The sequence below is a fragment of the Carcharodon carcharias genome, chromosome 26 (assembly GCF_017639515.1).
Source record: "Carcharodon carcharias isolate sCarCar2 chromosome 26, sCarCar2.pri, whole genome shotgun sequence".
Taxonomy (NCBI): Eukaryota; Metazoa; Chordata; class Chondrichthyes; order Lamniformes; family Lamnidae; genus Carcharodon; species Carcharodon carcharias.
In genome coordinates, this window is record NC_054492.1 from 33,016,878 (window position 1) to 33,030,437 (window position 13,560).

The 13,560-nt window shown below is 43.1% G+C and overlaps 1 protein-coding gene across 1 annotated transcript; it reads right to left on the reverse strand.

Annotated features, from left to right (window-relative positions):
* Positions 1 to 2,791: 2,791 nt before the first annotated feature.
* gnrhr4 (gonadotropin releasing hormone receptor 4) lies at positions 2,792 to 9,737 on the reverse strand. Its single transcript, XM_041174904.1, has 3 exons — positions 9,186 to 9,737; positions 4,028 to 4,232; positions 2,792 to 3,309 (listed from the first exon to the last, which is right to left on the reverse strand). The coding sequence occupies exons 1-3, from the start codon at positions 9,735 to 9,737 to the stop codon at positions 2,792 to 2,794; spliced, it is 1,275 nt and encodes a 424-aa protein (XP_041030838.1).
* Positions 9,738 to 13,560: the final 3,823 nt, after the last annotated feature.

Below are 13,560 nucleotides of genomic sequence, written 5' to 3' on the forward strand. Positions count from 1 at the left end.
AACTCTGTCCTTTTAACCCCCAACCCTGTCCTTCTGCAGAAACAACAAAAAAATCATCTTTAACTGGCATTGTGGATGATCAGGCTTAACACTGAATGAAGATAATCTGGAAACCCTACAATTCTGCCCTAGGACCTCACTTGCATGGAGCATGCTTAAATTGGGTTCTTGCACATTCTCTGCAATAAATGCATAGGTAAATCATGGGTGGCAGCTGGTTTTGGACAGGGACTGAATTAGATTGCTAGAGGCCTGATTTGCATTAGTGGAGATTGTAGTGCTACAGTGCACACTGCATGTAGAGCGGGTGTTAAGATATAAAGGCTAAGACATCTTGCCGCTTATCCTTAACTATTGGACAAGCAGTAACAACAAACATAACATTAGTATGCTTAACTGAACTGAGGCAAACCAAGGCAGGTGGCCATACAACTACAAATCATTCACCCCTAAATCAGCAAGAAGCCACCATATGCAAGGCTTGTTTGTTAACATTTTGCATCGTATTCACTGCATCTTGTATTCTGCACAGTGTGTAATACATGACAATGCCATTTTCACTGCATCTTGTATCCTGTACATTGCGCAATATATGACAATGTGCAGTAAGTAAAGAACAAGTGCAATAAGAGTCTTGAACTGTGAATCTCAGTCTGCCGCTGTCAACTAAACCAAATCAACCTGAGGCCTGTTGTGACTGAGCATTCAAGACAGTTCTGTTCCTCGTTAAATTCCCAACTGTAGAACCAAAAGTTAAAATTTCATAAAGAATATTCAGCACATGTACATCCAATTGTCATTCCAGTCACACCCAATCTAGCCTCTTTAAAGGCCCTTTTCCTGCCCTCTCAATCCAAATCTCTGTACTCTTCGCCAACTTCAACAAGCAATCTAATCCATTAAACATGTCAGAAGAGTCAGTGTTTGCTGCAGAGGCTGGTTTCCTGCTACCAATGTCAGCAAATCTAATTCTGTAGACTTGGCTTGAGTTATCAATTCCTAAACACAAGTATTCCTTTCTGATCAAAGAGTTCCAAAAGACATTATCCATCCTCATTCGGAAAAGCTGAAAGTAACCATACTGGCATTCTTCAAGATAGCCAATGCAAACATTTGGAATTTCAGTGTTTTTAAAAGGTTTCACATTACCTGACATCTTGAAGAGTTGAAATACTTGGAGGCGGTTCTGACAATCATTCTACATACATACAAATCTTTGGACGGAATCATCCCAGATTTGCACTAAGTGCAGTAGTGGGCCAGTAAAACAATGTTTTACCCGCTAGTTGCAATGGCGGGTTTTCACGCCATATCATCCCAAACCCGCTATATTAGTTCTGCATTCCTGGAAAGTACGCCATTTCGATGGTGGGCGGGCTCTCATTCACCTACCATGCCATCACCTTGCCGCTTCATCATGCAGGTGCCATATTTAAAGTCCAGATGCGTACATACATCTTAGTGCTTCCGGCCCACGACTACTGCAGGGAAGATGTCCACAAAAGGCAAAAAGACTGCAGCCCCCAGGTTCAGTGACACGTCGCTGGAGTGCCTTTTGGACACTGTGAAGGCCTGCCGCAATATCCCTTACCCCAGCTCTGGCCGCAGGATGGGCAGCGGTATGACCAACCAGACTTGGGGAGGCGGTGGCAGTGGTGAACAGTGCCAATGTTGCACAAAAAAAGGTTGGCCATCCAATGCAGATAGAGGATGAATGATCTCATCTGTGCAGTCAGGGAGTAGCAACCAGTTCATCACTCTAAATGCACACTCACAAGCCCATCACACATTCATTGGCATCTCACTCACTGCCAGCTCAAGGGACATCACCACCCATTCTCACACACACACCCTCACATCTCCATGTGGCCTCATCTCCTCTGCAAACTGCCTCCTCAGCCCTCACCATCTTGAAGCCACTTGCACAGATCAACATGTGCTCCCCCACACACCCTGGGATGCCCCCCTTCCCCAGTACAGCTCTTGTCCTGCAGCCTCGTCCCTTGCCTGAAGCCACTTCTCCCCTTCCCCAAGCAAGCCTTAGCCCTGCAGCCACTGAAAGGCCACCCACGCATGGCTAATCTGGTAGGTGGAGACCTGCCGTGAGCCCCCCTAAATGTGATGTGGTTCTGTCTGTGAAGCCTGGCGCTGGTGACTGCGAGTGCTCCCTGAAGCAAGGTAGGCAAACAAACCTTGAAGACCTGAGTGAAGTGCAGCTTGCCCTGTTCACGTTGCTTATGTGCTGTTGTGAAACACATCGGAATGTTTTTCCGTGAGTGTGGGCGGACAATCTAGTCAGGGTGGAGGGAGGATGGGGGGGTGGGGAGACGATTCCAGCAGGCAGGTCTAATAATGATATACTGATGTATGACAATGAGGTTCCCAATATCTGATGGCAGAGAACTCGGCCCACTGATGGCGAACAGAGCAGACAATCTCGAACCGGTTACACGCCGTCATGAAACCAGTCACGCCAAATTGTCCACTCATGCTACGGAATACACCTGATGCTGGTGGGCATGGAAAATCCCAGCCTTTGTGTCTCAACGTTATTTGACATCAATGGTGTTATCATTGGAGAGACAACTGGCTTTGTTTCTAGTGTTTGCAGATAGAGAAACAATTAACTTGTGAAAAAAAATTGACAAGGTGAAGAATTGGAAAGAAAAGAATTAAAAGGGAAACCACTGGAAGAACTGTAAAAATTAAATCATGCACACTCCACCTAAGCCATTACTTGCAGCATTGCAACTGTCCTGTCATGCAATGCAAGACTGCTTGGTGATTGTTATCAGACATCAGCACATGTGTTGCTTTTCTTGGCATCATCCCCGTATACACTAAGATAACCATTGTTGCAGTAATTGCCTCTGCTATGAGGTTCAATTTCCGTGATTGATCTCTGACCTTCTTGAGCAAGTGTATTCAATCTCTTGAGGCGAAAGGATGATGCAGAACATCTGAATGATCCGGTCAGGGTAGAATTGAGATCTGAACTGGATGCCATCTTTGCAGAATGGCAGCAGCGTTGTAAGCCCCTTCTGAAATGCATGGTAAAAAGTCCGTAGGTGATAGGATCCAACACTGTGTTGAAGAGGCCGAAAATGAAGAGTATGTGGCTCAATGCCTGAGAGACCTTTCCTTCAGAAAGCATTTCTGGTGAGAACCAGTACCAAAGTCCAAGGAGGTAATATGGGGCCCAGCAAACTATGAAGGAGGTTACAATAATGATGCTCATTTTTAAAGTTCTCATGCGTGCCTTTGGTATATTATTTGTCGACCGCCTTAAGTGCACTTCTTTTGATGACACTAGAAGAGGACACAAAACAAAATAATATGATTTACACCACCTTCATTGGAAATATATAAAAGTTTCAGAAATAATTTGCTTTGAGGGTTTTACCCATTCTCATTTTCTTCCCTCTTCTTAGGCATGCAGTTTACAGGTATAGATAATCCTTCATGAAGCAACCAATCTTCACGCAAAAGACTGGACAGAGAATACTGATGGGTCATTTACCTTGCCAGGGCATTACATCCGAGTCCAGTCCTACACTCACCCAATATCTACATATGAATACTTTCCCAAAGAAGTTGGGGATAATTAGAGTTGAAATCCCTGCTCGTCCATTTTTCCTCTCTATTCCCAGACCTGTTAAGTTTACCCCACCCTCCCCAAGATTAACACAGACCTGTGATTGAATCTGGAATCTTCCTGGTCTATAAGACTCAATTAGTGCACTACACCGTGCACTAATGCACTGAGCCTTTGAAAAATAAAGGTAAAAGAGAAAGTCCCTTAATGAAGGACACCATCAAGATCAAAAGTATAAGCGAGCAGAGGAAATAAATCAGCAAGTTGTGGGTAGAATCAAAAAGTCTGAAGATTGGGGAAACTAGGAAAGACTACGGGATATGCTATTGCACAGATTTAATATGCTGAGAAAGAATGAGTTACAATAGGATACTGTTGGATGAATTTAGATTTCAACTCAGTAAAAGATCCAGGAATGAGTATTCAACTTACTATTTCCCTTGTTCATCCTCTTTGATATCTCCATTAAGATTCGCGTGTAGCAGAATATCATTATCACCAGTGGCACGAGGAAGAGAAAAACAAAAGTGAACATGTTGTATGAGGTCTCCTGCCAGCGTGCTTTGAAACTTCCCATTGTGGAACACTGCGTAAAGTTCTGAGGCTCAGTAATACTCACAGTGTGAAACAGGACAATCTATAACAGAGAAAGTGAAGTTGTAAATAGTGCTCCATAATATGTCCAAGTACCTCAGCCATCTCAGTAAAAATTAATCCATTATGCATTGCTGCTTGCACATTACTTGCAACGCATCTTTGTTCATGTTGTCAGCTGCCTCTTTAAGTAATTGCTAAAACTGTCACTGAATATGTCACAAAAACAAATTTCTAGTTAAAAGGACTCAACCAACCATGACTAACGACGAGTGAAAAGCAGTTCCATGCAATACGTGATATTGTTAATTAGGGAGGTCATGTTGGAGTTGTATAGAACCTTGGTGATGCCATAGCTGGAGTACTGTGTGCAGTTCTGGTAGCCACATTATAGGAAGGATGTGATGGCATGGGAGGGGGTGCAGAGAAGATTCACCAGGATGTTGCCTGGGATGAAACATTTAAGTTATGAAGAGAGATTGGATAGACTTGGGTTGTTTGCATTGGAGCAGAGAAGACTGAGGGGCAACCTGATCAAAGTGTACAAGATTATGAGGGGCATGGACAGGGTGGATAGGGAGCAGCTGTTCCCCTTAGTTGAAGGGTCAGTCATGAGGAGGCATAAGTTCAAGGTGAGGGGCAGGAGGTTTAGGGGGGGATGTGAGGAAAAACTTTTTTACCCAGAGGGTGGTGACAGTCTGGAATGCGCTGCCTGGGAGGGTGGTGGAGGCGGGTTGCCTCACATCCTTTAAAAAGTACCTGGGTGAGCACTTGGCACGTCATAACATTCAAGGCTATGGGCCAAGTGCTGGTAAATGGGATTAGGTAGGTAGGTCAGGTGTTTCACACGTGTCAGTGCAGACTCGAAGGGCCAAAGGGCCTCTTCTGCACTGTGTGATTCTGTGATTCTGTGATAATATACACTAGGCCTGCTACAATATACATAAAGTTTGCTGTCCTTTATCGTATGAGAACAATGTGCACTTATAAAGCACTTTAAAATGTCCCAAGGCTGTCCGTAATGGCATCAGGAAAATGGACGCCAAATGAAAGGAAATACTAGATGGGATGAGCAAAACCTTAATCAATGAGCTAGGTTTTAAAGGGGTGGTGGGGTTCGTAAAATAAGGAAAGAGAGAGATTGAGGGATTTCTAAAGATGGAGATTTAAACAACTGAGAAAAACACCAGTTGTGACATAGAAAGGCAGGTTGCACAAGACCCTGGATTCAGAGGATTAATGAGAGTGGGAGGAGGCTACAAACGGGACAAAGTGGCAATGGAGGGATTTCAAGATAAAGACAAGATATTTAAAATTTGAGAGGTTGGGAGACTGGGAACCTTTATAAGCAGCGATGGATTAGGGTAATGGGTGTCTGAGCCGCAGAATTTTGGAAGAGTTACAGTCCATCAAGGGTAGACACATATAGGAGGCCTGCAAGAAGAACATTGGCATCTGGAGATGACTAAGGCATGGAAAAGCAGGTGGAGATGGAGGCTATCGATGTTGCAGAGGTGGAAGTAAATGGTTCTTATGATGGACAGTGTTGGATGCTCAGGGTTAAACAGGATGCAAAGCCTACAACAAAAACAGAAAATGCTGGAAAAACCTAACAGGTCTAGCAGCACCTGTGGAGAGAGAAACAGAGCAAATGTTTCAAGTCCATATGACTCTTCTTCAGAGCTGAAGAGAAGTGGAAATGTGATGAAATTTATACTGTTTAAGGGGTGGTGGAATGGTGAAGCTGGATAGGCGGCCAGTGATAGTTGGGGACAAAGGACAGATTGACAAAGATGTCTTGAACTAAAGGACAAAGGGAGTGTTAATGGCAGTGGTAAGGGCTAAAAAAGGTGCTGATAGTGGCGTAAAGGTAAGAAAGCAGAATGTGATAATAGCAGAATAAGGGGTGTCCCAGCCCCTTTAAACATGATAAATTTCATCACATTTCCACTTCTCTTCAGCTCTGAAGAAGGGTCATAAGGACTTGAAACTCTGTTTCTCTCTTCACAGATGTTGCTAGACCTGCTGAGCTTTTCCAGCATTTTCTGTTTTTGTTTCAGATTTCCAGCATCCGCAGTGTTTTGCTTTTATGCAGAGTCTGCAAAAGTGCACAAAGCCTGTTGTCACTTATTAATCATGAGCAGCACCACAAAAGATCCACTAGTATTCTGCAATATAAATAGACCAATGTATTTCATGGTAGCATCAGTGTTCATTTCAGTGTCACTGTGTGAGTTGAGAAAACTGAAGACTGCAATTTCCAAATAGTAAAGACAGGTATCATTAGCTCATTCCATCCTCTGTAACCTGTAGTGCTGGGATCGATTGTTGTACTCGCAATACTAACCCTGCAGGTATCAGCATAGGCCATGGATTGAAATGGAGATCTTTTTGGTTTGTATGGTGTATATCCTCAATTTTATACTGAGTAATCCAACCGATCAACTGAACCATGGGGAGAAGGGGGCAGCAGCCCCATTGTCCCATTAGCTGCCTAAGGGTGTAATTCACATGGCTCAGTGGTGGTGTTCTTGCCTTTGAGATAGAAGATTGTGGGTTCAAGCCCCATTCCAGCGACTTGAGCACATAACCTGGACCACTTCAGTGCAGCATTGAGTCAAAGGTGCACTGTTTCAGTTTAGATGTTAAATCCTGCCATCTTAGGTGAGCGTAAGAGATCCCATGGTGCTTGTTGAAGAAAAGGGGAGTTCTACATGTGTCCTTGTCAACATTTATCCCTCAAGCAACATACCCAAAACAGATTACCTGATAACTTATCTGAATGCTATCTGTGGGAGCTTGTTTCTTTTAAATTCATTTATGGGATGTGGGCATCACTGGCTAGGCCAGCATTTATTGCCCATCCCTAAATGCCCTTGAGATAAAGTGGTGGTGAACTGCCTTCCTGAACCTCAGCAGTCCCTGTGGTGTAGTTACACCCGCAGTGCTGTTAGAGAGGCAGTTCCAGGATTTTGACCCAATGACGGTGAAGGAATGGCCATATTGAGTGGCTTGGACAGGAACTTCCAGGTGGTTGGCTTGTTGTGCACAAGTTAGCTGCTGCATTTCCCCATGTAGAACCTACATTTCATAAGTACTTCAGTGGTACTGAAATGCTTTGGAATGTCATGAATGTGCGATATAAAAGAAAGTGCTAAGTAAATTTTCCATTGATTCTGTTAAGCCTCTTTCACTGATTAAATTGGACTTTGCAGGAGCTTGCTTAATTTAGTAATGCTTCTTGTTTATGATACCTCTCTAGGCAGCTCAAGCCTGGCCAAGGTTTAGATGCAGCTCGCTTATCTCAGAAGGTTTTTCTAACACTTCTAAATCCTCCTGGACAGGATGAAGGGGGAAAAAAGCCCAGAATCTGAAAAGTGGTCCTATGCTCAACTCTAGCCTGCAATCTCTCTCTTTATTTTGTAGTCTGTCTTCTCTTGCCGTTTTATTGATTATGGTTTGGTGAACTTTCTCCTCTTATCCCTCTTGATCCAAAAATACAACAGCCTTCTCATTGTGTTTAAATCAATCACTAACTCAGTCGACCCCAGGATCGCCAAACTGTAGAATCTGCCTCAGTCTTCCATGTGTGCTGCATTTTCTATGATTCTTTGCAAACCACCTAAAGAACTATTTGTATTTTTAATTCTGTAAGGTTCATTTAAAGAAGTGACTTCATGAAAAAATATGACAAAATTTCACATAAAATTGTTCCCTCAGGGTACAGACTGCATGACTCAAAGGGTTAGAGTGCAATTCTTCATTTCTAGGACATTAAGGAATAAGGGGATAGGGCAGGAAAGTGCCTGCTCCTATTCCCCATATTCCTAAAACATAGGTCTAAATCTGGCTAAGCCAATAGAAAGAAATTCTCTCCTACATGACTGCATGAATTACACTTGAGTAGTCTCAATTCTTTAATCTTATGGAGAGAGTACATGGGATGGCAAACATAGGAAATTGAGGAATGTTACACCAGTGCAGCACTGGGTTTAAGGCACACAATAGAAGGAGCTGCAGTCTGCATCTAATTATTGTTGCAACTAAGCTAAGAATGCTTAATGGGCAGTGTAGAAGGGGATTTACTTTGCTTCTCACCTGTGCTGGGAGTGCTTGTCCCTGAGCTTATTGTCCTGTTATCACTGAGTACCCAAGTGTTTAGTTCTCCAGCATTAAAGTTCCTCACTTTGAGGTGCAGAAAATTGAAGAGAAAAAATTGTTTAAAACAAGTTCCTACTAGTGGGCAGCAGCTGCATTTGGAAAAATCATGTATTGGTCCTTTAGCCTTCACTCTCACCTTCTCACCCCCACTTATTTCTAAATTAAACTCTTCTGTTCATGAAGCCAGTGCCCTTTTAACAAAAGAGACTTTTCTCGAACTAATCTGTCTTACACTTAGGGCTGTCAATATTGGACAAATCTTGCAAGAGAGATTCTCAGTGTTGAGCTGAATGCTCAGGATGCTGCCTGGCAGAATACCACAATGATGGGAACAAACCCCAAACTCCATCTATCACATGGACCAGCAGTATGGTGTTCCCAATGGGATATCTTATTGTCACATCTCCTTTAAGTACAGGAAGGACCATCACTACTGACTGGTCTAAGAGCTGACTCAAGAGATGCCTGGGGAACCATGAAGGTGACTGGTTGTGTTGGACAGACAGTAATTACAGGAAGTCTCTACAGATGGTGAAGAAGTGGTGCTTTTAGGAGCTATCAGTTTTTTTGATAGTTTTAGAATATTATTTTGGTTTGTACATTGGGTATTCACCAATTTTGTTCTTCTGTCAGTGAGAACTTGACTACTTCCACTGCAAGACAGAGCATTAAACTGTCACAAAATGGCCTTTGTGGTCGTCTGACTCAAAACTTCTGGCAATTGACTGTAGCTGCTGAATCAATCCAAATTCGGGTTTAAATGGAGAACCTCAGAATGAAACCAGAACAGCAAATGTTAAGTGACTTGCACTCCCACTTACGAAGTAGCTCTTACCTGTGGAATGGACAAGATGACACTCAATAACCAAGCCACTGTCAACATAATCTTATTCTTCTTTTTGGCTTCACTGATGCCCAGAGGATTTAGAATAGCAGACTGACGGTCTACACTAATCACCACAGTGACAAATGAGCAGGAATACATAGCCATCAGCTTTAGGAACATGAGCAGCCGACAGGCAATATCCCCAGCCTGCCACTGCACTGTGATATTCCAGGTGGCATCCAGAGGCATCACGATGAAAGTTACCAGGAGGTCAGCGGCAGCCAGGTTCAGGATCAAAATTCTGACATGAGATTTCCTCTTGCGATTCTGAGTGGTCGTCCAGAGCACAGCAAGGTTGCACATGGCAGAAATAGTGAAAACAAGAATGGTAATCCCAACTCTAACTTTAGCTGCACTGGAGAAGACTGGTAGCTGAAAGTGACAGGCAATGCTTTTGTTGCATGGATGTCCCAAGGAGGTGTCCTCCCATGTACCATTATTGTCATAGAGGAGAGTCTGTCTTAAGAAAGGATTGGTAAAACCTTTAATACTAGCATTCATCCTAAATGCTATGTCGTGCAGTGCGTATTAGGATATCTGTTTGACAGGATTAAACACAGTGGGAATCCTTCTGCGACTGGCAGCTAATCCTTTGAATCTTATAACTGGAAATGCACATATTATTTTGCTTCAATATTAAGCTGAGAAGGTCTCGCAATCCAGCCTGCAAGCAAATGAGAAGCATGTTACACTTTCAGTAAAGAAATATGGACGGAGATGCTACAGGTCATGACTACTTGCCTCTGTTATTATATCTGATCTCAGATAAAAACAAAATATTGCAGATGCTGGAAATCTGAAACAAAAATAGAAAATGCTGAAAAAACTCAGCAGGTCTAACAGCATCTGTGGAAAGAAAGACAGAGTTAATATTTCGAGTCCATATGACTCTTCTTCAGAGCTGAAGAGAAGAAAAATGTAATGAAATTTATACTGTTGAAGGGGGGTGGAGCAGGTTAAGCTGGATAGAAGGCCAGTGATGGGTGGAGGAAAGGAGAGATTGCCAGAGATGTCATGGACAAAAGGATAGAGGGGTCTTAGTGATAGTGGCACTGGCTAAAGGCGGTGCTGATGGTGGCATTAAGATCAGAAAGCAGAATGTGATAATAGCAATAGCAATTAACACATTCTGCTTTCTAACCTTAATGCTATCATCAACACCTCCTTTAATCAGTACCACTATCATTAACACCCCTTTGTCCTTTTGTCCATGACAACTATGGCAATCTCTCCTTTCCTCCATCTATCACTGGCCTTCTATCCAGCTCCAACTGTTCCACCCCCCTTAAACAGTATAAATTTCAATACATTTTATTTCTCTTTAGCTCTGAAGAAAAGACATATGGACTCGAAATGTTAACTCTCTTTTTTTCTCTCCACAGATGCTGTTAGGCCTGCTGAGTTTTTCCAACATTTTCTGTTTTTATATCTGATCTCAGTCTGAGAGACAATAGTGTTGCTGTAATTGGTTTGGTGCAACTGGGAACACAGTCATGTTTCTCCCTCCAGATCTCTGTCCCATGATTTCTGCAGGATGTGCATGTATATGGACATCAAATGGAGACAGGATCAAACTTGACTATGAATGGGTTACTTGGGGAAGTTTTAGAGAGGTGCCTGACCCCATATTTCCTTCACTGTAAACCAGCCCCTTCACCAATTGGGAACATTCTTCAAGAAAAGGCTTACATGTGTATATAGGTGCCTTTCAGAACCTCAGAATGCTTGACACCTAATTAACTAATTTTGAAGCATCAGCACTGATCCAGCAGCCAAACTGCTCACAACCATATCCCACAAACATCACTATGACAATTGTCAGGTACTATGTTCTACTGATGTTAATTGAGGGATAACTATCAGCCAGGACATAGCAGACGGCAAGCAAACATCTCGAATTGAAAGATGACACTTCTAACAGCACAGACCTCCATCAGTACACCTCTGGAGCATCAGTTTAGGTTTTGTGATCAAGGCTCTTGAGTGAAACTTAAACCCACAACCTTCTGATTCAGAGGCAGGAGTGCTACTCACTGACCCATGGCTAACTCCAGCAGGAATCAACTTCTTCTATCCATGGGATTACACCTCAGCATGGATCAGACCTCCAGCAGAGGAAGAGAAAAATCAGGGGAGTAAATCAGGTAATAATATATCAAAGCAACAATCCTGGTAGCCTGCACCTGAACACAACTCTATGTTTAGGGTGAAGGGAGTGTAGAGGCTCGATACATTTCATTCAATATTCCCACTGAAATTCATTGTTAGGATCTAATGGTATAAAAAGTCAGGTTTTTGGAGGGTGGGGCTGGAGGACACAGGAATCAGAGAAGCACTCGAAAAGTTGGAGAACAATAAACAATGATTAAACAGCAGTAACCAAGGAACAGAGATCATGCAATAAAAGACAAAGCATGTGATGGAATGAATGAGGGCTAGAGAAATAATGGATACTAAGATGGTGAATGGAGCATAGGCCTGAACTTTGTGCTTGTCAGGTGCACGCGATTGATGGGCTTGGAAGCAGAAGCGAAATGTGCTTCCGTGCGTGATTGGTGCCTGACCACGATCTTACGCTGGCTGGCTAATTAACAGTCCTGGAGAAAGGCTCAGCACTGCCGTTGGGGGTGGGAAGAGGGCGTGGGCGTGGTGAGAGCTCCCTGAAGGCAGACAGCTGCCTCAAGGAGCTGCAGACCTGCAAATAAGAAAATAAAGCCCAAAAAACGCTGCAAAATAATGTCCATGCAGCACAATCAAGCACCTGAAAGTGGACCTCATAACAAAAAACAATCCCCGGTTATTTTTTATTTTAAATGCTAACGGAGATTTCATCTGCCCTTGGATGAGGTTTCTTCAAAAATGTAAAGCCCGCCTGGCCGTTTGGCCCGTCCACCAACTGTAAGGTTGGACAGGCCACACAAAATCACTGACAAGTAGGACTTTAATGGGCTTAATTACACACTTAATTGTCGGTGGGCTCTCTTCACACTTTTGTGTGCATCCTACGATGAAATATCCCACGAGTGCGCGATGGTGTTGGGACACTCGGCTGATTTCACGCCCGTTTGGGTCAGACACGCGCCCACGCAAGGGCCATAAAATTCAAGCCATAGACTAATAACTGCACAGAAGGAGGCCATTCGACCCATTGAGTTCATGCCAGCTCTTCGTAGAACAATCCAGTCAGTCCCATTCCCCCACTCTATCCCCACAGCCCTGCAAGATTATTTCCTTCAAGTGCCCATCCAATTTCCTTTTGAAATCATTGCACACCTCCTCTACCACCACCCTCGTAGGCAGTGGGTTTGAGGTCATTACTACTTGCTGTGTAAAAAAAGCTCTTCCTCACATCCCTCTACATCTCTTCCCCAAAAATCTTGAATCTGTGACCACTAGTACTTGTACCTTCAGTGCCTAGGAATAGCTTTTCATTGTTTACCTTATCTAAACCTGTCATAATCTTGCACATCTCTATCAACTTTCCCCTCAATCTCCTTTGCTGCAAGGAGAACAATCCCAGCATCTCCAACCTGACCCTGTAACTAAATTCCATTCTGGGTAAAGAACAGGTTGTTGAGGAGGAGAGTGACACATGGATTCCTTCTTCACATTCTCTTGTAGACAGCAGCCCTTTGAGGAAGATAACAGCACACAATGTAAGGCTTGTAAAGGGGCTAAGGAAAGAGAAGAGGATCAGAAAAACTTTTAAGAATTAACAAGGAGAAAAAAGGATGGATTGAGAAGATAAGCAATAAAATAATGGATGGAGATATTAAAGGGATTGAAGATGACTGCAAGAACATGCTTAGAATCAATAAATCAAACAATGACAAAAAGAGATGACTAAACAGGAGAGAAGAAACCAGTTAGAATAAATCAATAGGATTGTGGGGGGCAAGGTGAGATCCTAATGAATCCACTTAAACTTTTTTTCTGGTGAGGTTACAGCTCTGCTGCGTAACAACAAATTGCATTTATATAGCACGTTGAACATAGTAAAATGTTCCAAGGGGTTTCACATTGGCACTACTGGACAACGTTTAACGCTGAACCATATAAAGAGAGGTATTAGGTGACCAAACACTTGGTCCCAGAGGCAGTTTTAAGAAGCAGCATAGCAAGAGAGAGAGAGAGGTAGAGATGCAGAAAGATTTAGGGAGGGTATTTTAGAGCCAGGGTCAATTAATCATTATTATATCACAATTAACTCAGTCACGCCCAGACAGGACATAATTTACCTCACAGTTTATACAGATGGAGTAGAGGGGACCTAGATTTCACAAGGGTAACTCATTAATGTTGTGGTACTTGAAGGCGGAGATTC

Excerpts from the sequence above, each read along its gene's own strand:
- gnrhr4 (XM_041174904.1), bottom strand. The coding sequence starts at position 9,737 with ATGAATGCTAGTATTAAAGGTTTTACCAATCCTTTCTTAAGACAGACT. Across the intron at positions 4,233-9,185 it reads TCATCTTGTCCATTCCACAG|ATTGTCCTGTTTCACACTGT; the intron begins GTAAGAGCTACT and ends TCTCTGTTATAG. Across the intron at positions 3,310-4,027 it reads GAGGATGAACAAGGGAAATA|TGTCATCAAAAGAAGTGCAC; the intron begins GTAAGTTGAATA and ends GTCCTCTTCTAG.